Source organism: Lissotriton vulgaris, chromosome 6, assembly GCF_964263255.1.
Source record: "Lissotriton vulgaris chromosome 6, aLisVul1.2, whole genome shotgun sequence".
In the NCBI taxonomy this organism is placed as follows: Eukaryota; Metazoa; Chordata; class Amphibia; order Caudata; family Salamandridae; genus Lissotriton; species Lissotriton vulgaris.
The window spans coordinates 923,007,435-923,034,463 of record NC_141694.1 but is presented as its reverse complement, the minus strand read 5'-3'; the positions used below and the strand labels follow the sequence as shown (position 1 = coordinate 923,034,463).

Below are 27,029 nucleotides of genomic sequence, written 5' to 3'. Positions count from 1 at the left end.
CGCGCCAGCACCGCCGCCTGCGAGTAGACTATTTCCCCTGACTCTGTTCTTATGCTCATGACGGGGCAACCTCTAGTGTCTGGGTTGGCAAGCCTAGCAAGGAGCGTACCCACTTTATCTCCCTCTGCATGTGCTTTAATGGTGTATTGCTTATAATCATAGCACCGCAGTCGTTCCGTTTCAGTCGCCACTACTTCCTTAGCCTCAAGTAACCGCTCTTGTAATTCCGGTCGCTCAGGCCTACGCTGTTCCAATTCCCTCAACGCATCCTCTGCCTTCGCTAGAGCAGTCAAAACTGACATCCTTCCATTCGAGAACCTGCCCATGCATACTCCTCTCACCACCACCTTCATCGCATCCCATTCTACCGATCTCGCAGTAGCTGAACCCTCATTCTCCTCAAAATAGCGTTCAATGCCCTGTTGGACCGTGTCACTAAACACCAGATCCTCCAATGTATCAGGCCGCAGCCGCCATGTTGGGACCGCCGATCTCGCTCACAGCCACTGCACTAACACTAACAAGGGATTGTGGTCCGAGATAGTCCTAGTCAAATATTCCGTGTGAGTTACCATGGCAGCCAGGGGGCCACTACACAGGACAGAGTCTATTCTAACATGTAACGCATGTTGGGCCGAAAAAAAGGAATAGTCCCTAGTGTCAGGGTGCTGCTCCCTCCATACATCTATCAATCCCCACCTCTCTTACCATTCTTTCCTATGTGCGGCCAACCTACGCACTGGGGAGTCGGCCAACGGTGGGTGCGACGTATCAAGTGTTACATTAGTGATTGAGTTGAAGTCACCTCCTAGGATGATGGGGCCCGCCAGGAAATAGGCCAGTGAACTCGTCAGATCATCAAAAAAATGGGCCTGATCGACATTAGGGGTGTATACACTACATAAAACTACATCCCTGCCATATAACCTCCCTTCCACCACCACGTATCTGCCCTCAGGGTCCACCAGCTGGTTTGTAGCCTGGAACGGTATCCCCGCCCTTATTCATATCAGCACCCCTCTAGCAAACGCCGAATACGTGGTGCCAAACACCTGACCCCGCCATCTCTTCTGCAGCGCAGTGCATTCTTGCTTAGTTAGATGAGTCTCTTGTAAATGGAATGCTATAATGATGGACTTTTGAATCTAAAATAGATGTATTGGTACTACCACATTCAAATAGCTTCTCACTCCCACCTCTGCCAAACGCAAAATGCTAGGAACATGCCTATCTAGTTGCAGTATGGACTTGAAAATCTATTTTCTGTTGAAATCAACTGAGTGATAGCAATATAACTCTAGATCGACAGAGGCTGACCAAGATTTTGTTCTGTGCGCTTCAGTAGTGAGGCGCTCAAGTAACCAATGATTCTCTAATTACTTCTGGTTGTAATCATTGACACAGTTATTTTTTTAGTTGAAAAAGGAACTTTACTGATATAATATGAAACATCTAAGGTAATATAGGAAGGCAGGGTAGGAGAAAGAGAGGGGTGTATAATAAAAGAAATGTGCATAAAAATACATAGTATTAATGTAAAAAACAGATATATAGAGAACAAAAATTAAATCATGGAGGTTTAGGCACTGCTTCAACTAGGGGATTTTAGACTTGTGCTACATTTGCAGATACATCTCGAAAATGAGTAATAGGTGACCATAGGTATTCTTGTTTCATTGCAGGTGAAATAGGGCGGACATACTCTCTATCTAGCTTGTGGTTATAACAAACACCATATCACCAGGCTTGATAAATAATATTGGTAGAGCGACTTCCAGGATCTTGCAATTTGTTGGAAAGCAACTGCAGGATGGAGATCTGTAATATGGAAATTGTTCTAATGTGACTCCCATTCAGAAGATACACTACCTAGAAATATATCAACATAAGTGAAAGGAATTTGTTTGTGAAAGATATTATTATTTTGTCCCAAACTTGTTCCCAGAAGCCGTGAACATGGGGGCAAATAAACTGCATGTGGTGTAAGTCAGCCGGGAAAGCATTACAGGACCAGCACAAGGGAGAAATAGCGGGGTTTCTTTTATGAAGCAAAACAGGTGTCAATAAAAGTCTGTTATAAATGTAAAATAAAGTTTGGATAGTATTAGCAGCCCTGGAAGACTTCCTAATTTTAATCCAGACCCTATTCCAGGTAGGAAAAGAGTCGGACAATTGGAGATCAGTCTCCCATGAGAGTTCCACCTCTGTTTTATCTCTATTAACAGGAGAAGAGGATAAATGTTTATAAACTTGAGATGCGGACGGGGAAGGCATAACATGAAAAGGACGGTAGGAGGCGAACATGATAAGGTCTAAATGTTAAGTTATTGTAAGTTATTGAATCAATGAGAATAAGGATGCATATTTATATGCACACAAGGTAGGAAAATGTGCTTGAGCAACTGTAAAAGATATACATGCATTATCCCGGTAAAGTTGATGTACCCAATGAAGCCCTTTCATAGGCCAATCCTTCCAAAAAAATTACTCTATTATTGATTTTAAGATGTTTATTGTACCCTAGTGAAGACTGCAAAAAGTGATCTTTAGGAGAAAGATGATTGATAAGTAAAGGTTGGAGAATTCTGCAGCTGGTATTAAAAATGGGAACAGAAAGTGACAAAGGACGGTGTGTAAAGGATAAACATTCTTGGAAGGAGAAAGGATGAAGAAAATTTCTTTCAATAGCAGTCCATAATGGTAGTGATGAATCTACGTTGTCCTCTTGGAGTAATAGAGAGGATTGTTTAAGAAAGAATGCGGTTTGGAAATCTGGGAAATTGACACCGCCCAACAGTTTTGGATGTTTAAGTTTATGTAAAGACATGCAAAGTTTCTTATTTTTCCAATAAAATTTCAATAGGATAGAAAAAATTGTGTTACAATGTGATTTAGGAATATTTACAGGAATACTAGAGAAATAAAAAAGTACTATAGGTACCAACATCATTTTGATTGTGTCGAGATGGACCCACCAAGATAAAAAACATGGAATTCCACCTAGACGTGGCTTTTTAGGTCTCGCCTGTCGATGCGCATCGAGCAAGCGAGAGTATTGCGACTTATCCACTCTTTATCTACACTGCAAGGAATCGTGGCGATTCCTTGCAGTGCCCGTGACTTTTAAGGTCAATGCGCATGCGCATTGAGCTTATGCGCATGCGCATTGACCTTAAAAGCGCGTGCGCGTGCACGTCCGTCTTTGTTTACCCGCTCCGCCCCCTCCCGCCGTGTCGCATTTCTCCTCCCCCTCCCCTCTCTTCCTTCCGTCTAACGCCGTCTAACTTCCTTCCGGCACACAAAATAACCGGACCTCCCTAAGAGCCGCCAAGAATAACCCCGGCGATCTGCTCTGATTGTCTCCCTCCTCCAAGCCCACCCCCCCCTCCCCCGGTAAGACTCCACGCGGTTTGCGTCCCTCGCGCAGCTCACCCGCTCCGCCCCCTCCCCTTCCCGCCGTGTCGCAGCCTACAGCAAGACTACGTCTCAGTCCGCCGCGAGCCATGCTCATCTACCGGGCTGCAGGCACACTGATCCTGCCAGTCATTCCCACAGGCCGGTCGCAGCTCCCTCGGTGCCGCCCGTCCTCCAGCTGCAGAGCACAGCGTCACAGGCCCTGACCGGCTCCACAGAGTGCCCGCCTGCACAGGAGCAGCTCACAGCCAGCGGCCTCCCACATCCTCTGCAGGGCGGTCCTTGCCGCTTCCATCTAGGCCTCGGGACAACGCCTGCTTCACATGTACGGTGGCAAGCCTATTTTGTGTGCTCAATCCCCTACGAAGCACAGGTCAGCTTCTCTAAATTCTAATTATTTTGTTTACTTTGATACTCGTAGAATACTTGATAAATATTTCTCTGGTAGACTCTGGTAAACTCTAGAAGATATTCTGTTCAACTGCGCATGAGCTCAGGAGAAGCTGAGCCTCCAGAGAGCACGCGCAGTTAATATTTATGAACTTTTACTCTGACAAGGTATCGGAACAGTCTTACTTGTATCTTCTGTAGGAAGACTCTAATTCTTGCTCGGAAAATCTTGCGACGCGTTTTTCTTATTTCCCTATCGAAACACGACGTGAAGGAACACCTCCTATTCCTCAAAATGTTCAGGTGAAGTGCGCAGCTCTCAGCGCGCCTCACCGGTATCACATGAATCTTCCAATTGGGCTAGAACGCTGACCTGTTTTCTGTTATGGGACACTTTGCCGCCATGTTGGAATCCACCCTGCACCCAATGCTGTTTACAAAGTTTTGACAACGCAGCTACCACCATTCCTCTCTTTTCCTTCTGGACATTTTTCTTAGTATAAGACCTTTTAGCGGGGGACCTCAATCCCCTACGAAGCACAGGTCAGCTTCTCTAAATTCTAATTATTTTGTTTACCGCAGCATATTGCTGTTCATTAGGTGGCAGCCAAAGGAGCTTGCCTAGAGCGCAGCCATCTTCGCGCAAGGCTAGCTCCATCCCTCTGTGTCCGCATATTTACAATAAAATACAAAATAGCCCTTCCCTGCCCTCCGTTTTGTTTCAGCCCTTCCCTGCCCTCAGTGTTGCTTCAGCGCTTCCCTGCCCTCCCTGTTGCTTCCGCCCTTCCCTGCCCCCCCTGTTTCCGCTCTTCCCTGCCCTCCCTGTTGCTTCCGCCCTTCCCTGCCCTCCCTGTTGCTTCCGCCCTTCCCTGCCCTCCGTGCTGCTTCCGCACTCCCCCTCACCCTCACTCACCCTCAACCCCTCACCCTCACTCACCCTCAACCCCTCACCCTCAACCCCTCACTCACCCTCACCCTCACTCATCCTCACTCACCCTCAACCCCTCATCCTCACTCACCCTCAACCCCTCATCCTCACTCACCCTCAACCCCTCACCCTCACTCACCCTCAACCCCTCACCCTAACTCACCCTCACCCTCACTCACCCTCAACCCCTCACTCACCCTCACTCACCCTCAACCCCTCAACATCAACCCCTCACTCACCCTCACCCTCACTCACCCTCACTCACCCTCACCCTCCCTCACTCACCCTCACTCACTCTCACTCACCCTCACTCTCACTCACCCTCACTCTCACTCACCCTCACTCTCACTCACCCTCACTCTCACTCACCCTCACTCTCACTCACCCTCACTCTCACTCACCCTCACTCTCACTCACCCTCACTCACCCTCACTCACCCTCACTCACCCTCACCCTCACTCACCCTCACTCACCCTCACCCTCACTCACCCTCACTCTCACTCACCCTCACTCACTCTCACTCACCCTCACCCTCACTCTCACTCACCCTCACCCTCACCCTCACCCTCACCCTCACTCTCACTCACCCTCACTCTCACTCACACTCACTCACACTCACCCACCCTCACTCACCCTCACCCTCACTCTCACTCACCCTCACTCTCACTCACACTCACTCACACTCACCCACCCTCACTCACCCTCACCCTCACTCTCACTCACCCTCACTCTCACTCACACTCACTCACACTCACCCACCCTCACTCACCCTCACCCTCACTCTCACTCACCCTCACTCACCCTCACTCTCACTCACCCTCACTCACACTCACCCACCCTCACTCACCCTCAACCCCTCACCCTCACTCACCCTCACTCACCCTCAACCCCTCACCCTCAATCCCTCACCCACACTCACCCACACTCACCCCCACTCACCCTCACTCACACTCACACTCACCCACCCTCACTCACCCTCACCCTCACTCACCCTCACTCACCCTCACCCTCACTCACCCTCACCCTCACTCACCCTCACCCTCACTCACCCTCAACCCCTCACCCTCACTCACCCTCAACCCCTCACCCACCCTCAACCCCTCACCCTCACTCACCCTCAACCCCTCACCCTCAACCCCTCACTCACCCTCACTCACCCTCACCCTCAACCCCTCAGCCTCACCCTCACTCACCCTCAACCCCTCACCCTCACTCACCCTCACTCACCCTCAACCTCATGCTAAAGATTTACAAAAAAACCCATAAACAATTCTAAAAGCACTAACTCTAATGCTGCGAGACCTATTGCATTTCTAATGCTTGTTTAAAGAGTGTCAGCAGTTCTTTTAAATTTATTAACTGGGCTCTTCAATGGAAGATTCGAACCATAAACCAAAGTATTTCATTTTATCCGGGACCCAATGAAAACCTGAAGAAACATAGTCCACGGAAAAGCATTCTTTGTTCAATGGGAGTATTTCACATTTGTCGCTGTTTAATTTATAACCAGACTTAGAGGCAAGAGATTGTACTTCGGCTAAAAAAGCTGCCAAAGAGTTCTGTGATTGTGATAAAAAGAACGAAATATCAACCTGCATAGACAGAAAGTTTTAATTGGTCAGTGCCTGTAATCTGAGAATTTGAACGATCTTACTTAAAAAGGTTTCGAAAGCAAGTATAAAGAGAAGAGGTGAGAGAGGACAACCTTGCCGTACCCCACGATATAAGGGAAAGGAAGAAGAAATAAGACCATTAGCTAAGATGGAGGAAACAGGAGAAGAATATAATAAGGAAATATAATTTATGAACGTGGGGCCAAAACCAAACCAGGAGAAAGTAGAAAAAATGAATGACCAATCGACTCGGGCGAAAGCTTTCTCTGCATCCAAAGAGATGGCCACTAAGGAATCTTTACACGCTTTGGCCTTGGTAAGAACGTTAAAGAAAAGTCTAGTGTTGTCTGAAAGATGTATACCTTCAATAAAACCACATTGTCCTTGCCCAATTAATAGGGGTAAACATTTCTCCAAGCGTAAGGCCAGAATTTTTGCATACATTTTATAGTCCAAATTAATTAAAGAAATGGGTCTGAAATTTTTACATAAAGTATGATCTTTACCTTCCAGGGGAAGTCTTCTTGAAAAGAGCCACTAGACTTTTTGGAAGAAATAAAGAAGTGAAATAATTGATGTAATTTAGGAATAAGAATTTGAGAAAACTAAGAATAAAATTCAATCGTAAAAACCATCAGGACCCGGGGCTTTACCTCGTTTAATAGAGCGAATAGCAGAAAGGATATCTAGTTTTCGAATACCATCCTCTAACACTGAAAAATCTAGCTCAGGAAATGAAGGTGGGTTAATATAGGATAAGTATTGACGTATGGTATCCTGAGGTACTGAGGAATCAGGAGTGTAAACAATTTGAAAGAATTGAGTGAATTCTGATAAAATATCTTCATTTCTGTAAACATTGTGATTGCTAGAAGAAAGTATAGAGCTAATTTTGGTGCATTCATTTTTTACTTTAATACAGTAGGCTAGAAGCTTCCCCGCTTTATTTTGGCCCCCATGGTATTTGGCTGAGGATTTAAGCAAAAATGCATTCACGTTTTCAGTAGATAATTTGTTGAATTCGAATTTGGATCTGATTAGCTTATCCAAGCAGGATTTAGAATTTGTTTGAAATAAGGAAAGGTCCAGTTGCTTAATGCGTGTCTTAAGTAATTGCATAGTGAGTAATGAAGATTTCTTGTGCTGGGGCACAAAGGAAGTAATAAAATCTCTAGAGGCTGTTTAAAGGCATCCCAGATAGTCTGTGAAGAGATGTGTGGAGTTTCATTCTCAAGAAAGAAAGTGGCAATACAATTGTTGGGTACATTTGGAGCCTAAGAGGAGGGAGTTGTTGAATCTCCGTCTTTGTGTACCCTGAATAGGAGGAAGAAGGTTCAAAACTAAGGTAAAAGGGGCATGATAAGAAATTAATATAGAACCAATGTCAGAATGAGTGATATGTTGTGTAAGTGCTTTTGAAGTGAATAGATAATCTAAGTGAGATTGTGAAGAGCGTACTGGAGGAAAGAAAAAGTATTCTCGAAGTGTAGGATTGCATAATTGCCAAGCAACCACTAGTGATTGTTGTTGAATAGTAAATGAGAAATGAGAGTGCATAGGAGTTGAAATGAATTTGGATTGAGAATTACGGTCAATAGCAGGGTGCATAACCAAATTACAATCTCCACCAACCAATATGTAGTCATCTTGAAGGAACATTTGTTTAGAAAGTCAAAAAGTAACATCTGGGGCAGTAGGTGCATACAGATTAAAAATAGTCAAGGGGATATTATTCAATAATAATGAAACAGAAACCCATCTATCCACATCGTCAGTATCATGTGAGAGAATTTGTAAGTCAAGACATTTATGATACAAATGGCTACACCATAACCATTACCTGTGCCCGGAGAGGCAAAAACATGACCAACCATTTGTTGTTGAAGTTTAGGAATCTCTTTTTCAAAACCATGAATCTCCTGTACTAAAACTATGTCACATTTTGAATTAGATAAATGAGAGAATACCTGTTGACATTTTATAGGAGAATCCAAACCCTTAACATTCCATGAAAAAAACTTTAAAGTCATCTACATTAATCGATAAGACATAAAGTTTGTCGAACAATAGTTAAAACAACTAAAAATGAACAATATAATATAAGTAATAATATTTAGCAAAAACTTTGCAAAAGCCAAACAAGCAAGATAGATAGTATAGAGGAGGAAATGAGTGGTTATAAAAAACGAGAAAATAAGCAGAGAAACAGGTGTAAGCAGGGAGGGAGGATAAGATGTAATGAAAAAGGATATAAAAGGAAAAAACATCACTGAAGAGAAAAAGATGTGCAAAAAGAGACAGAGAAAATAGAGATAAGAAAATGAAACAAATGTAACAAACAAGACACATATGCCATACATTCCAAAAACAGAATAACCAACTACAAAAAACACTTGAACAAGATAAGGACAAGATGAGGGTGGTGAGGCCACATGAGGAAAAATGGCACAACTAACCAGGCAACCCAGGGCAGACTGGGGAGAGAGGACATCATCCAAGAAAACCATAGATAACATAAAATATCCATGAAGGAAATACTGCACCTAATAAGAGAGAAAAACAAGTAATTATAACATAGGGAAATCTGAGAAACTTAGATAAACAGGAACAAAGACAACATAGTTTGAACAAAGAGCACATTAGACCAATAACAACACAATATTAACCTGTTGCATGTCTGGACACATCCATATCTTCTTCACTGCACTGCTCCAAGAACCGTTGTAGTAAAGCAGGAGTCTCATAAGTTGTAGTTCTATTCTTATATGTCACTTTGAAGAGACAGGAATGAAAGAGACCAAATCTGGCATTAAGAGTACAAAGTGCTGGTCTCATATCTAGGAATTCCTTTCTTTGATCTGCTGTTTCTTTGGCATAATCCTGTGCAACAAAGGGAGTCTTGCCATGAAATACAACCTTTGAGTTTAGCTGCTTGTAAAATCTTCAATAAATCTGTGTATTCCAAGAAAAATATAATTACTCCGCGAGGTTTGGCTGAAGAGGCTTCCATGGTTGGAAGATGACCCAAACGATGTACTCTTTGAATGTTCAACGCATGGGAGGAAGGTATACCAAGAACTTGTGGAAGGAAAGATTTGAAGAATAAAATAGCATCTGAGCCTTCCAAGCCTTCTACCAGACCATTAATTCACAAGTTGTTAGGTCTGTTATGGCTCTCCAAATTTTCCAGTAGTTTTTTGAGCAGTGACATTTCAGACTTCATTAAAGTAACTTGGTTCACCACAACCTGAACAGAGTTGACTTGTTCAATCTTCTTAACCCTATTCTCCTAGTAGACCACTTGTCGTCCAGAGCTTGGATCCTTTTCGTTTCCTCCATGTAATGCAGAAGAGCCCGTACCGCCTCAAAAAGCACATCCATAGCACTTAGTGGAGGGGACATAGTAGGTGAAGGAGGATCCTTTTTGTTGCATTTTCCAGAAGACAATACAGCTGAAGTGGTCAAACTAGGAGTGAGTTTCTTGGTGGAGAGCCGAATATTAGATGCAACTACCAATGGTTCCTTATTGGAAAGTGATGAATTGGTGTCAGAGCTCTCCATAGTTGTGGAAATGACAGAGTAAGGATTGTGGTCTGCGAAAGATGAGAGTGAAGAACGAGTAAAACGACAAGTAGATGCTGGTCTCCCATAAAAAGCTGAGTGAAATTTGAAAATACTGAAACTAGCAAAACAGTGTTCAAAATATGATGAAAAAATGCATTCTGAGAGTGGGACATGAGGTGATGTGTTGTAGCAGAGATAACATTAAGAATTCCCTTGGAAGTGAAAAGGTTAAGATTAATAAATTAGAGCTTATTCTTAAGTCATAATGAATTCCATTTAATTATAGTCCATTTCTGCTTGACATTAGACCTTGATGACTCATGATGACAAGCGTCAAAATCCATGTGAGGAAAAAGCACATCGTCTGCAACAAAATAGTCTCTTCCAAACGATTAATTCTAGTTGCGACTATTTGTTCAAACAAAATCACAGACTCACTGTCGAGAAGTTTCCATCTTACATCAGTCACCGCAGCTCTGCATAGATTTGAGGCAAAGTAGGACTGACTGAGTGGAAAGTTTCTTTAAATAAAAATATCTATTTCATGTTCCAATGTCTACCACAGATTATAAAACAATTGCCCATTAATAGCAAGAATAGTAGGCCCTGAAATATGGCCAGGCACCCAAAATTGGATGAAGAAACTACTGTTTTATATATTTTACAGAATGCAAGCTGTTTCGCAGAAACAAAATGCCAGACGCGAGTTCCGTGAGGGAAATGCTCCCGCCTCAGCTAAATGTTAGAAACGCTCACCAGGAATCATGAAGAAGCAAAAAAGGGCATCTGCGTTCTTTTGCCCTACAAAATACTGCATTAGGAAGGGGCAAAGCAGCGAGGGTCTGCAAGAAAAGCTGCCACTACCGGAGCTGCACAAAGCCCATCTAGCGAGCAGCCATCCTCACTTGGCTCCAAGCCACGCCCCTCATTGACACAGTTCTTAGTGATTGCATCTTCTCTTAATAGTTGGTTGGATGAGAATTTGAAAAAGAAACCATGCCTCCAGCTAGTTGATGGTTAAGACAGTGCACAATCTACAAATGTAAAAACAAACATTTGTTTAGCATTTTGAATAACCTTTTTATACATTTCTAAAATATTGGTGGACAATTTATTATTTAAGATAATCTTTGAAATGCTGAATGTATTTGTGTATGGCTTCCAGCTCTTTTGCTGAGGTACATCCACTCTATTTGCTTCAAAGTCAGGCCCAATTTATTTATACATAGATTGCAAAGAGTTGGAGCCAGTTCGTGACCATCCCCAACTCCATCAAGCCTGTTGAAAAACTGTTTCATGAGGACTTGAGGTGTACTGAAATGGTAACAGATTTGAGTTTCTATTTTTTGCAGTCTGCAAAATTGTTGATCATGTGCACTCTGGGGCAATAAAACTACCACTGATGTACTAAGATTTCACGCAATGCACTGCAGCAAGGGAAGTTACTGCGCTGTGTTGCATAAAAGAGAAAGAGCAGAACTGCCCCATATTTACACAGATATGGTGCAGTTCAGCTGTCTCAATGCACTGGCACACTTTGGACTGACCTTCACCCCTGCCGTGGCGCAAGAGTCTCTGTTTTAAGCTCAGGATAATTTTTGTACTGGAAGGGATACCTTCCTGCACAAAACCCATCTCTTGATTCTTATTCCTCTTTGTTTGTCTTCTGCAGAATGCAGCACACATGCAAACACAAAGTAATAGAGAAATGAAGACATTTCTCTTTGATATGTCAAGCTCAGGTAGGCGCACCATATTGGCACAAGCCCATGTTTACAAGTCTTTGTAAATATGGGTTTGCATCAAAATGTGTGGGTGGATGTGCAGGAAAGCGTATGCTCGACCCATGTAACATCTACCTGACACAAGGTAACACAAGTAACATTATGGGCTGCGTAGAGGGCTTTACGTGGCTTTGTAAATCTCCAAATAGATTTTGCTTCGTGACTGCGCCATAAATGTAACCCAACCCTGACACAAACATTTAGTAAATCTGAGCCCCAGCATTTGTCACGGAAACATAACTTATGCTCATCTGCTTCTATGTGTTTCTTTTCAGCGCTTGCATCTCAGTGAAGATATTGCTGGGGCAACCTTCATGGCAGCTGGAAGTTCTGCTCCAGAACTGTTTACGTCTGTAATAGGTAATATGCATTTTTTTTTAAAGCAGACTGAATTCACATTGCTATGTCTGATGTCTGTTTATTTTATTTGGAGATTTTAAAAAGTGCTATATGTCTCCTTTTGGTAACATCATAGTAATTACGAGCAGGATTGCTTGATTTAATTGTGTTATCACCTGTGCTCTTCGGACTACGTAATGGACTATTCTCAGTGGCGGCTCACAGAGGGAGTGCTGCGGGTGGTAGGGCGGGCAGGGGAGGGGCAGGTTGGGGGGTACTGGAGTCGGACATACGAATGCAAGGAGTAAAGCAAGTAAATAAATAAATAATACTATTTACCTTGAGCTCCTTGCAAAGCCAGCTCGGCGATGCAGCGAGTGCAAGGTAAATAGTTTTATTTATGTATTTACTTACTTTACTCCTTGCTAATGTATGTCTGACCCCACTACCCTCCACTCTGCCCCTCCCCCACCCCGCCGCACCCCACCGCCTCGCAGCACTCCCTCTGCGAGCCGCCACTGCATATTCTGAATGCGCCATAGGACAGGTAGAATGGTGCTAGATGAATGCACGTGACATACCATAACAGTCCTACTCTATCTATGTTATCATGTTAAATGAGTTGTTCAAAATGTATCTATTCATAATGTTTGGTTCGATTTTTTTTCTCCAAAATAGTTTGATCAAATTTCAAAGAGAAATGCAACATAAAAGAAAGAGCAAGACAAACCTGCGGTGCACGATACATTCATTTATTCGTAACAAATAAAACTAATAGAAGATGGAAATGTTCAAATTACTTGTAGAGAAGATCGCTGAAACAACATACCTCATTTGGTTACAAAGTTGAGTTTTTTAGTGACTATGCAATATTGGATGATATCTTTAAAAATTGGTTATGTCGAAAAAAAGAGAAGGCAATATTTTCGGGCAGGAAGACCGAGTAGAGAGAGGTCCGCACATGAAATTTCTCCTAGAATCAACTTCTAGCTTTTTCATTTTCTCTTTTTTGAAATACGTTTCCAGGTAAGTTTTCATTTAATATCTATAATCTTTGCCTTTTCCTGGAATACAAAATGTCCAAATAAATATTTTGGAACAAATATAATAAAGCACAAAAGCATTTGACCAACAGACATTCGTTTACTTAGGCACAGATGTTAAGGTCAATGTGCTTATTGAGAGTCAAACTGTGTCCTCTGGAATTATTGGCGTTTGCTATTTGCTGCTGTTCATGTAATATGTACATTTTGATTTTTAGTTGCTATAATTCTGTACATTTTTCACAAGGGGCTTTTGCTCAAATATTGTGGTTGAATGGGCAGGGGAAAAGGTGTGCTTCATGGTTTGTATCTAGGGTGTGAAAGTAAAATTCATAAGAAATGTGTGAATAATTGGTATAAAATTCGGTTAATTGTTTAGCTTGATGGCTTGAGAGACACAGGTGTAGTGAATCTCTTATTCAGTATGCTTCGGGACAAAGAAAAATATATTAATATAATAATACAACCCTACAGATCATAGGTGAGGAGCATTCCAATGCATTAATTTTCATTTTCTTATGAGAATGATGCAAAAGTCAGTTTTATGAACTGTTTGCCAAGTTTATTATAGTTTAATCCATAGTTAAATATATGTATTGTATGCACGTTTGTCCCATTGTTCATTTCTTCAGTCATAATGCTCTTTCAACATATAAAAGTAATATTCTCTAACAACATGCTAGTAGGTATAGGTGTAAAGGGAGGTAAAATCAGACCTACAAGAAGAAAAGGCAAATATTGCCAAAGAAAATCATTTTGGCTTTTGTATAGTCAGAACGTTCATTTTACCAAGCTTCATTAGAATTCTTCAGTATGGCACTAGAACATCCTAACCTAAATATCACCTAAATAGGACCTAATTTGGAGTTTGACAGACAGGATACTCCATCACTAACATGGCGGATGCCCTGTCCAACCTGTTACAAGGGTAAAGCATTTCAAAATGGCGGACGGGATATCTGCCATATTTTAACAGACTGTCCCAACGCCTAAAGTTAATTAAAGCCCATAGTGCCTGATTATGAATTCTTCGTAATATTTCGACCCATTAGTATTTATACATGGGTCAGAATTACAAATTAAGTTATTTAACGCATCCGCATTTATTAAATACCTTCAATATTTGTTAAATTTCGGCAGGTCAAACCTACCAACATTTTTGAGGAAATACGTACCGTATTTACCACATCATGCAGATTTTGGTGTGATAAACTGATAAACACAAAGATCAGCATTTTATTCCCCATGAACTCGCAATAGGTGTTCTTTATTGCACCAGATAAATAAAGTACCTCGTGGTATTGATATTTATTAGGGGCGATAAATAATACCTTTGCTCGTAATCAGGCCCTTCATGTCCAAATTACAATGAAAATGATAGAAGTACATGGAAATTTGAATTTATAACATGCACTAATACCCAGAGGCACAGGTACTCAGCTTGGGAGAGGAAGGGCTATTTAGGCTGGCACAAACCGAGAAAATGATAGAAACCCTACTTATTAAACAACCAGGTTTTTAGGAGTTTACAAAAGGAGAGGAGGTGAGATTCTTTCTTGAGAGCCAGAGGCAAGGAGTTCCACAGCTACAAAGCTTTGCCCCCCTCACACCCCCAAGAGGCTGCTTTGGCCCTGGGGATCACCAAGTTAAAACCTAATGGAGAGCTAATCTGCCTGTTGAGGACATACCAAAGAAATCTTTGTTTAAAATAATCTGGGCCGAACCCATGCATTGCTTTAAAGTCAATGTAGAGGGAATTAAATTCAGTTTGTCTTCTGACTGGAAGCCAGTGCAGTAATGGCAAGGCGTGAGATACCGATTGATATTTTGGAACAGAAATCAAAAGGCGTGCCGCCGCATTTTGAAGAATCTGCAATTTATTTAAAGTCTTGATTGTATGTTAAATAGAGTGCACTGCAGTAATCAATCTTTGCCAATATGAGTGCCAAAACTACAGATTTCTGCAGGTCAGAAGGGATAAAGGGTAAAACTTTCCTAAGAGTTTTAATCATAAGAAAAGAACAAGTAGTTATTGCGTTTACATGGCCTTCCACAGAAAGTTTGTCATCAAAATAAACTCCTCCATTTTTTTACCTTGGAGTTTGGGATGGGAAACAACCTTTACCACGCAGTCTCTACATAGCACTACCTTTACATAGCAGTCATTACATCACAACATCCTTTACATTGCATGTCAATGCAACGCAGCCATTACATTGCATGTCACTACAACGCATGTCATTACAATGCATGTCACTACAACGCAGACATTACATCGCAAGTCATTACAACGCATACCGCTACAACGCATGGTATCCTTACACTATCCAACACTTACCCCACGGTTGCACTCACTGGAGTTAGAATAGTAGTTTTTACCCCTACACTATACAACACTTACCCTACTGTTGCACTCACTGGAGTTAGAATAGTAATTATTACCCCTATACTATCCAACACTTACCTGAAATGCAATGTAATTGTATGCAGTGTAATGTTATGCATTGTAATGTTATGCATTGTAAAGGTATAATGCTATGGAATGGAATGCGTTGTAAAGGCAGTTTCTGAAAATGCAATGTAATGACATGCTATGTAAAAGAATGCGTTGTAAAGGATGTTGCGATGTAAAAACTGTGTTGTAAAGGCATGCATTGTGAATGTATGCGTTGTAACGTCATACATTTGTTTGGGATAGGAAGAAATCCCATTTTCTGCGTCCCTTAATTTGGTTTCCAAAAAGAGGTGTCCCATCCAAAAAGTAGAACCTCTGTCTTTCCTGAATTAAACATAAGATAGTTACTGGACATCCACTTTCCAAATTCATGCATACAATCATGGAAACTGTGTAATCAGGACTACCATCCAGTGATGCCACAATGTGCGTGTCATAGGCATATGACACCACTGTAAAGCAAAATGATTATATTAGATTAGCAAGAGTGGTACATAAAGGTTGAAAAGAGTCAGGCTTAATGATGAGCGCACACAGAATGAAGAAGGGGGTAGAACTAAACTCCTGTAGCTCCACCACTTGCTCTCTATCCAAGAGGAAAGACTTTGGAAGTTTGAGAGCTTTACCTCTGATGCCCTAGGCAGAAAGAAGATCAATAAGAGGATCATGGTTGACCGTGTCAAACGCTGCAGAGAGGTCTACAGGATCAACTCAAGGCTGTCTTCCCACCCTTATCCAAAATGTGTCAGTAATTAGAGCCAACTCGGTACTATGTTGGCTTCTAAAGCTATTTTTGCGGGAAAAGGGAGCAGAGAGATTGGCCTATAGTTGTTAGGATCTTTGCCTTCCAGATTGGGGTTTTTCCTCAATGGAAGAATGGAAGCCCTCTCCCACTCTTTAGGGAAATAACCGTCCAAAAACATCTGATTAAAAATGGCTCTAAGATAATTAGCGATGACGTCAGGCACTAAGTGAAGAAACTTTAGAGGACAGGGATCCCAAGGGGAGCCTGACCTTATTTGAGATAGAAGTGTCTGGACAATAAGTTCAGAGAGAGGGGAATATTATCTACTAGAGTGTCCATGAAGTGTGTCCCCTTCAAAGTAGGAGGGGTTGTCCCCTCCATGGGTGTCCCTTCTGCTGAATAAGAAGAGGCAAATGAGTCATAAACTGTTTATACTTCAGTCAGGAAGAAAACTCCTAGAGAGTTAACGAATTTTAGATCGCCTCCGGTACGTTTGGGTTCAGGAAGCTTGCTCAACTTTTTTATAGTTGCAAAAAGTTCTTTAGGGATATTAAGAGAGACACCTTGATTTTGGTTGTAAAATAACAAGTTTCAGCAGTGGCGACCTTCCTCTTATAGTCTTGAATCGACTTTCTATAGGAGATGTTATGCTCAGAATTTTACTGGGTACTCCATTTTATTTCAAGCCTACAACAAACTTGTTTCTGAGTTCTAAGACTGTCATCGAACCTGGGATCCGACGGCGAAGTCTTTTTTTATTGTTAATGACTTTTATAGGAGCCAGTATGTTCAGATTAAGGGTGACCCAATTTGTAGCCTCATCCAGGTCAACAGGAATTTTGTGTTAAGAGTGAGCTAAATGCACCTGGAAGGTCTGCAGGGTGATTTTTTGCCAAGGGCGGCTTATCATTTTTTGGGGAAAAGAGCACACAGAATCCCCTTCAGATTCCAAATAGATGTAAAATGTGACCGCCGAATGGTCAGACCAGGCAAGAGGCAGAATGGAGGAGACTATAAGGTAAGGATTGTCAGAGAAGATGCCATCTAAAGAATGGCCAGCCGCATGTGTGAGATCTTTAACTAATGGCATAAGACCCACACTTTCCAAAAGGTCTGTAAAAAGAGTAGTATCTCTGTCTAAAGTATTTTCCAAATGCAGGTTAAAATCCCCGAAAATGGTGAAATCAGGGGAATGAACTTTGATATCCATCATTTGGCTACTGTTGTTCAAAAAGTTGCTCTAATGCCCTGTGGCCTATACATTAAAGTCCCATTAAAAGAGTAATGGTGGTGAGGGATATTTTAAAAGCTAATGCTTCACAATCTGGTATAGCCCATAAAGTCCCAAAAGAGGCTTTTAGTAGATGGTCCTGATATCTAATCACTATTCCCCTGCCACTTTTTTTTTAGCGATCTAACCTAGAGATGGCAAACCCAGGGGGAGAGTCCATAATGAGTTCTGGGGCCGACGCAGTGTCAGCCCAAGTCTTTGTGATGAGTGCCATGTCCAATGCTTTAGAGTTTTAAAAATCTATGAAATCTAAGGCATTTTTTACAAGTGATCTGGTGTTTATGAGTGTCGCATTAAAAATTGTAGGCCCAGAATTAAGAAGAGTGGAACAATGCTTGGCGGGGGTTAAACCTTGAATTTTAATATTAGTAAGAGTAAGATTACAATGAATGCAGGTCCTGAGATTTAAAGGAACCAGTAACACCAACGTGGGTCCTGGACACTGCTTACCATGATCCATAAAAGAGAGCAATTTGTGTTGTGAGTAACAGAGAAGAGTTACCTGTTGGAGGGAAAAACCAGCACAGTGGCTGGCATTGCGGGCAGTCAGAGCGCAGATGGGTGCAGAAGGCTTGCCTTTGGCATGCCGAGTGGCGGGCCTGTTGTGCGTGTCCACTATGCAGACATGCTCCCAGTTGTTTGCATATCCCAAGCAAATAACAGGGTATTAATACCCACTAAAAGATGTCGCCCAGTCCTACAGGAACCATGTACCTCCTGAAAAGGGCACCAAGGTGTCTACAAGGAAAATAATATGGGCAGTGTGGTGTTCACAAGTAGTCAACAATACCTTCTCAATTGGAGTTATAAATAGAAAACCTACACTCAACGGGACAATATTTTTGTAAAAAATAAACAAACATTCAAACAGAGGATATTTTTGTTACTGATAATCTGACATGCAAACCACACAGTATCTAGTATGGGCAGCAGCAATGCAATGTCCCCTCACACAGAACAGACACATCACAGGCAACAGTAGTGCACATTTTCTCAAACAGGTACAGCATTTTCAGCAGCAGTACAAGCTTCTTCATATTATATGAAAAGCTGCAGCCAGGCAACAGCAATGAAAGCTTCAGTGACAATGAGTGTGATAATCTGGGTATGCTGAGGCGTGATGGTGTGCATCTTTTTGTGAGTCTGTTGGTGTGAAGTGTGGTGGTATTATGGTGTATGAGGTGGTGTGATTGCTTGTTGGTGCATGTGTGTCATAAACTGTGGGACTGGAGGTCAGAGAACCCTTCTGAACCCCACAAATCATGTCTCACTTCTCACTCATTTCATGCAGTCCATAAACTTTTGATAAGGAATTCTGCCAGAGAATAGAATAGTTCAACATCAGCTTTGAGGTCCAATTGGCTGAGAGTACATAACCTTCAAACCAGTTTAAAATGATGAACAATGTTAGTAAGGGGGGCAGGCAGAATGGAAGAAATGGGCACTTTAAAATGGATTTGATAAAGGCGCTTAAAAGGGAGATATTTTAACCCATTGCAGTTACATAATTTCAGATTGAGCAGTACTATCAACCTTCTGGTAAATTAAGATGACCTAATCAGAAGAGATACACAGTTTACCTAGAGATTCAGAATCCTGCAAATTGATCAGTTGAGCAGGCACTTCCCATGATGTGCAGTACAATACATCAAATTGATCAGTGGAGAAAAGTGTTGCCTACTGGGCCTGTAAGAGAGTATCACATATTGAGGACAACCACTAAGACTTGATTAGCAGTAGAATACTGCATAGTGTTTGTAAAAGGGAAGCACAGTGCTCAGGCCTACAGAAGAAAAATGCAGGTAGGCAGGACACTACAAGTTGATTAGAGGAGACCACACTTTTGCTGGTATATGACTGAGAATGTTTTCATATTTATATATGTAGGAAATCAATATGTCTTAGTCTACAAAGGTACAGCACACATTGATTGGAAGAGGCAGCCACTTCACATAGGACTACAGTAGAAATTCAGTAATCGTTCAAAGGCGACAATTGCTGGGTCTCAATTAGGAATGCAGGATCAGCAGAGGAAACAATCACTTCACCCTCATCTGCAGGGGAACACAAGTCATAGGACCAATGGGCAACCACCCTCTGCGACTTACAGGAGAGTAGTGCATACAGATTAAAGGAGACAATTAATGCGTAAGCTGACATAATATCGAGGGACATAATATCGAGTACCAAAAATATCGGCGTCAAAATATCGACAGACAGAATATCGACTTTGTCTCTACAAACAGGTAAGTACAAAAATATCGAGTAAAAAATATTGTTTACAATAATATAGTTAGTAAAAATATCGACTTTATTAAAAACAATGTTAAATGAAATTAAAATTAAAAATTATTTACTAAATATACTTAAAAATACTTACATTACCTTATAATAATTAAATAATTAATTTAAGTCATAAAAAATTTTTTTACAATATTTTTTGTTAAAGCATATATATATAGTAACATAATATAATTCAAATATATCCAATATTATTACCGTAGGATAGCGGAAGTATAAAATTACTATTCCCACTCCAGACAGTGCAACAGTAGATAAGGCGTTGGATAGCGTAGAGGTAAAAATTACTATTCCCACTCCAGAGAGTGCAACAGTAGGGAAAGCGTTGGATAGCGTAGGGGTAAAAATTACTATTCCCACTCCAGAGAGTGCAACAGTAGGGAAAGCGTTGGATAGCGTAGGGGTAAAAATTACTATTCCCACTCCAGAGAGTGCAACAGTAGGGAAAGCGTTGGATAGCGTAGGGGTAAAAATTACTATTCCCACTCCAGAGAGTGCAACAGTAGGGAAAGCGTTGGATAGCGTAGGGGTAAAAATTACTATTCCCACTCCAGAGAGTGCAACAGTAGGGAAAGCGTTGGATAGCGTAGGGGTAAAAATTACTATTCCCACTCTAGAGAGTGCAACAGTAGGGAAAGCGTTGGATAGCGTAGGGGTAAAAATTACTATTCCCACTCCAGAGAGTGCAACAGTAAGGAAAGCGTTGGATAGCGTAGGGGTAAAAATGACTATTCCCACTCCAGTGAGTGTAACAGTTGAGAAAGTAGATACTTCATATATTATTTAAAAATATATATATATATTAATATCTATAAAAAATAATTAAAAGTAATTACCACTTTAATATAATATAATAATTAATTACAAATACTAATTTAATTTAATCATTACAATTAATTATCTATTAACACTAATTAATTACAAATTAACAATTAATTAATTAGTAATTAAACAGTTATTTAACAATTAAAATCTATTAAATACACAAAAAATATTAACACATGTAATTAGTTATAAATAAATTACTTCCCACCTTACTCCCCTATAAACCCACAACCCACTACAAAAATTAAATGAGTTAAATTAACATAATTATCAATTAATCAATTAAATAAAATTAATTGGCAATTAAAATGTAATTAATTACTAAATAAAAATTAATTAACAATTAATTATAAACAAATACCAATAAATAAATTTACATATTTCATTAATTATAATTAAATTACAGTACATAAATTAACATATTTAATTAATTATACTTAAATTACTTCCCACCCTAGTCCCCTATAAACCCACAACCCGCTACAGAATTAAATTACGCATAATTCAAATAACATTAAATTCATTAATTAAATTACATTTAAACATAAACAAACACTTTTAACACATAAAATACACTATAAAAAATTCGATAATATAAAAATTTCGATATTTTTCTTAACCTATATTATGTACTTCGATATTTTGACTATCTATATTTTAAAGTTCGATATTACATTACTTACCTTCAAAACGATATTTTTGATGTCTATATTCTGTCCTTTCGATATTCTGTCCAGTCTATATTTTGTACTCGATATTATGTCCATTCGATATTTTGTAGTCGATATTTTGTCTGTTTACCATTTCAAAGGAAACAATCCATTCACCCTGGCCAGCTGCAAATATCACAAATGGATCAAACAAGACAATCATACCATCCTGACTTGGCACAACACAAATTGCTGACAGAGGGCAATCACTGTATTCTTGTTTTCCTGCTTATTTCTTATAGGGAGAGTTGGGCATGGTCTGGTGGACCTCAATATCAACTGTTAGTTCTAATGGGAGAGCAGGACGTAGACATAGAGAGCAAGAGCAAGTGTATGAGTGCTCCTAAAAATCACAAGGCTTGACTCTGCTCTTCAACCTTGAGCATTGATATGAGAACATGTTAGACATGTCAGCCTTAGGGCGATCTTCCACTAAATGTTTTGCCTTCCTTCTCCATTTTTACTGACCTTGTTTTTGCTGGCCTTACAGCTCTGTGTCCTTTACCACCGCTAACCAGTGCTACAGTGCTTGTACTCTCTCCTCTAAACATGGTTACCTTGGCTTATACCCAATTGGCATATTTAATTTACTTATAAGACCCTATTAAGGTGACACTACATGTACCCAGGGCCTGTAAATTAAATGCTAATTGTAGATCTGCAGCACTGATTGTGCCACCCACTTAAGTAGCTCTTTAAATACGTCTCAGATCTGCAATTGCAGAACCTGTGTGTGCAGTTTAAAACTGCTACTTCGACCTTACAAAATAAACCATTTGTCCAGTCCAAACCTTCTGTTTTAATACATTTAAATCATCCCTATGATAGGCCCTGGACAGCCCAGTTGGCAGGGTACATTGTGTGAGCATGGAGAGCAAAAAAACCGATGGATTTAGGCCCAGATCCCTGTACGGGGTGAATGTATGACATTGTTCTGCATTCTGTCCATCAATTGTTGTTTTTGCATTTGTCACCCGAGTGAGACGGGTATGCCCAGACGTGGGTCCCGTGCTCTCCATGCCACTGGAGTCTTGCTATCCGGGCTGATGAGGGGTGAGACCCCGAAGCTGGTCCTAGGATGCTTGTTTCCAGTCCAGGGAGAACCTATCCTCCAGTTCGGGCTGGACTGTTCCTATTGGACGCATGGTCAAGACTGATTTGCATATGGCTGGGTTAAAACTGTAATGGCATGGAGAGCAAAAAAACCAATGGATTTAGTTCCAAATCTGTGTACTGGGGTGAATGTATGACATTGTTCTGCATTCTGCCCAACAATTGTTGTTTTTGCACTTTTAGAAAGTTGGTATTTTCTTGCCTTAGCCATTTAGTGCTTGTAGCGTGTTTCTGGTCACCCGGAGTGGGACGGGTATGCCGAGACGTGGGTCCCGTGCTCTCCATGTCACTGGAATCAAGCTATCCTGGCTGATGAGGGGGAGACCCTGAAACTGGTCCTAGGATGCTTGTTTCAAGTCCAGGAAGGTCCTTTCCAGGCAGTTCGGGCTGGCCTGTTCCCATTGGGCGCAGGGTCAAGAATGATTTGTATATGGCTGGGTTCAAACTGGAATGGTATGGAGAGCGAATAAAGATGGATTTAGGCCCAGATCTCTGTACTGGGGTGAATGTATGACATTGTTCTGCATTCTTTCCATCAATAGTTGTTTTTGCACTTTTAGAAAGTTGGTATTTTCTTGCCTTAGCCATTTAGTGCCTGTAGCTTGTTTCCGGTCACATGACTGGGTGCAGCTGATAATTGAGCTTTGTGTATTACTCCTAAACAGCCACACAAAATAGGAAGCTTAGGTGTGCCAGGTGTGCCAGGATGTGAGGGAGGACATTGGCACAGCTCCACTTACACCTGAATAGGCTACATACCCCCTGTAGTTAGCCTGGAGCCAGAACAGGGAAGGCATGATGTCTGGGGACGTCAAAGGGAAACCTCGAGAAGCTTCTCCCCCACTTCAAAGGCACAAATTTATATAAATACTAGACCTCAGGCACCAACTCTTCAGTATACTTCTGGACCTGTGGATACTCTGCCAGGAAGAAGGACTGCTGTGCTGCGGAAGGACTGCCACTCTGCAGGGCTCCTGCATTGCTGTGCTAACTTGCTATCCTCCTGCCTAGGTAGGAAGGCATGGACCTGCATCTCTTAAACCCAGAACACATGAGTGTTTTCAAAGGCTAGTTGGCTGGCCTCCTGACTTGAGCCTCATAGACAGAAGGCTCCAACAACCTTGCACGTGCACCCAGACTCTGCCATTTGTGGGTCTACCCTACTAAGTGGTGCCCCCAGTCCTGGACCCTTGGAAATGTGCTTAACGTGCTGTGATCCAGCGGAACCAATGCATCTACTCTGCTGTATGGTGCAACCCAGAGCAGAACCGACTTTTCTCCGCTGCTTTGTGGACTAGACCCGCTGCAAAGACCCACATCACCGCTGCAGCCGCATCATCTTCTGAACAGCCGTTGCATAATGCATTCTCGATGAAGGCCCTTCCATCGACAGCAGCCTCGAAGATGATGCTGGACTCCGCATTGAAGCATCGCAGCTTCTCGGAACTGATGCATCCCCCCAACAATGCGACCCATCCCCGACTTTAGACTGCGCATCGCAAGCCCTTGTTAATGGATCTTAAATGAGGATTCAACATGGCCTCGCACCACAGCCTCACCACATTTTGGAACCGACTCTTTGCTTCGGCTGCGTAACGCATCTTCGACGAAGATCCTCGCAACCCTCTGCAAACCAGGATTAAAGGTACTTTGTTCAGAGGGCCCAACTGAGTCCCTGTAGCTGGTCCGCACTCCATCCTGATTGGCCTGAACTTGTGACTTTGTGAAGGGTCCAACGCTACCAGATATCCACAACTGGCGCTTACGCCTTTTGGCTCTATTTTTACTAAAAGCATCAGAATTGCTTATCTCCGGATCTACTGATTGGGTTTTTGTTGTTTTGGTCTTGTTTTATTTATTAAAAACAACTCTATTTTTCTAAGTCTGTCGGGGCTCCTTTTGTGGTGTGTTTTCACTGTGTTACTGGTTGAAGTTTTGCATAAATACTTCATCCATTGCCTCTGAGTTTAGCTTGACAGCTCTGTGCCAAGCTACCCAAGGGTTAAGCAGAGGTTAATTTAGGATATGCTTGTGACTTCACACTGAGAAGAATTGTGGTTGCTGCTTGAGAAGGGTTTCACCCCACCCCAACCAGTAACCCAATTTCTTACAGAACAAGACTGGAAAAGGATGGTCTATCATCAGCTGAGGTGCTAATGAGAGCTAATGAGAAAGGCTAATCCAGAGTAAGATGGGACAATCACACATGGGTGGTGGTGACAGGTCAAGCACAGGGTCAGAGGGAGCTCAGCCTGTCACTCCGATAAGAGGCCAAATATAGTCTGTACCAGGACTCGATGGAGTGTTTATGAGGGAGCAGGAAAATGCGCTATGGAGCTCAGGATATCACCAGAGAATTGCAAAACGATTAATAGATCATATCCACAGTCTGAGGTATCTCACCCTGTCACCAAAGGCTCATGATGGCTGCAGCTGGACAGCACCAAAAGGAGCTCATCATGTGACCAGAGTATTCAACGAGGAGGACAAGTCAGGGTCTAATGTAGAGCAGCATGGCCCATTAGGGAGTTTAACAGAGATCAAAATATCAGGGTCAGAGGTAGCTTTCGTCCTGAATGTGATTACCGGAGCTTTGTGACAGATTCTGTCACATATAGGACCTGCGGGAAAAATAGGATAAGGCTGGAATGTCACCATATCACCTCCAGATGCCCTTTCCTCTGTAGTCCGATACCCCTTGTTAACATGTCACCCTGGAGATTGCCACAGCTTGAAGCCTGGTACCCCTGATGCACCCTCCACCTACCACTGCTCCATGGTCTGTGGGGGGACACCCCAACTGAGAGTGGAGACAGCTATCAGACCTATTATAAAGGAGAATGCTTTAAAGCTTTCAAAAGAGAGGAGGACTTTGCTCAGACCCACAGGAAAAAAACTGCAGACTCACCACATGAGTTAATAACTACATCCATCTGGAATGGATGAGGCTGCTACAGCCTGATCAAGGACGATCACCATTTTGCTTCAACAAGGTAGAGAACACTTGATATTATTCATTGGAGAGTTACTGTGTTCTAGCCTGCAGGGCAACATCACATATTTTTCAGGAGATAGCCACTTCACCTAGACTTTCCAAAGAATGGCAATTAACATTCAGGGGGGGGGGCAATTATTGCACACTTGCCTCAAACAGTGTGCACAGATTGATTATAGGATACAGTCACATATTCTAGGCTTTAATTAAGTGGACACAAGGTTCATGTCCACCTCATTTCCTTGGAGGTGCAGTGAACATGAGCAGTTCATCCACTGCATTGCCAAATAAGAAAAACAATAGGAATGCCATTGAAAAGGTACCAGTATTTTTCTTTTTTGGGTTACTGTGATGTGCAGTGTGCCACAGAAACCAAAAAGGAGGGAGGTGGGAGACACCAGAGAGATTTGGAGAGGCACCCTAGACATTGGCAAGTGTTCCTGCATTTTAAAGACAAATAGAATACTTTTTCTGCCCCCTGGTGTGGTGATTTGGGGCTTTACTTTTATTTAGAAAAATAAATCTTGGAATGAGGTGACCCAGCCATGCTTTGGAGCTCACCCCACCACTAAAAACGCCCATAGTCCTTCTGTCCTCGGCACCCGGGACATATTGGAGGTGCACCTCCAATCTGCCCCAAGTGTGTCAGAAAGCCCATTAGACACCATGGATAACTAAAATAAAATTAAAAAATATGGGATAGTAAGCCTGCTCAGTCATCAGGCGTATGCTCACCTTAAAGCCCAACAGTTTTTCTGCCTCCTGGGAGCACACAGCATTCTCCTTCCCATGGCAAGCAACAGGTAATGTGAATATGTTGAGAGTACTTTTGACATATGTGCTGGCAGGAAAAGAGTAAATCCCAATTTGCTCTCAGTTGCCTTAATGAATGCCTGCTATGTTTGGGCTCTGGTCCGCTGACAACCATCAAACACACACAAGCTACCCACTCCACAGGAGATTACATTTTTTGTCAGGATAAGTGTGAGAATGCTGGCAGTTTTGAATGTTGTGGATCTTTGTAGATTCCGGCATGTTTCCCTCAGAGAAATGTAAGGAAAATGTATGATGTTAGTCAATGTTTAAGGTTTGAAGTGACTTTTGGGTAAGAAAACCTGGTGGGACCATGTAAGTCACACCACCCTGGACTCCCATCGATATCTAGTTTTCAGAACTGTCCGGATTTAGTAGGTTTTCCTGGGTTGTGGCAGAGCTTGGGCCCAAATTCTGCAGCTAACCACATCACTAAAATGGGTAATTTTTCATGGTGAACAATTGATGTTTCCTCATTCTATTTTGGGTCTGTTCCTGTTGCAGAAGATAGGCCCTCCCACACATATGTGCTACAATTTTTATCAGACGTTTGGAGTTGCTGGGTGGTAGGAATTTGGTGGATCTACACAGATTCTGTATTTTTTTTCTGAGAGATATGTGAGGGAAATGTGTGATTTTAACCAAAGTTTGAGGTTTGCAGGGTATTCTGAGTGAGAAAAGGTAGCAAGATCCACGCAACTCACAC

General features: G+C 41.9%; 1 protein-coding gene across 1 annotated transcript in view; it reads left to right on the top strand.

Annotated features, from left to right (window-relative positions):
• Window positions 1-27,029, top strand: part of SLC24A3 (solute carrier family 24 member 3) — a 1,194,917-nt gene that overhangs the window by 776,022 nt on the left and 391,866 nt on the right. Inside the window, exon 5 of the mRNA XM_086926908.1 lies at window positions 11,969-12,053. Within this exon, the coding sequence (XP_086783034.1) occupies window positions 11,969-12,053 (85 nt within the window). The remainder of the gene's footprint in view (window positions 1-11,968; window positions 12,054-27,029) is intronic.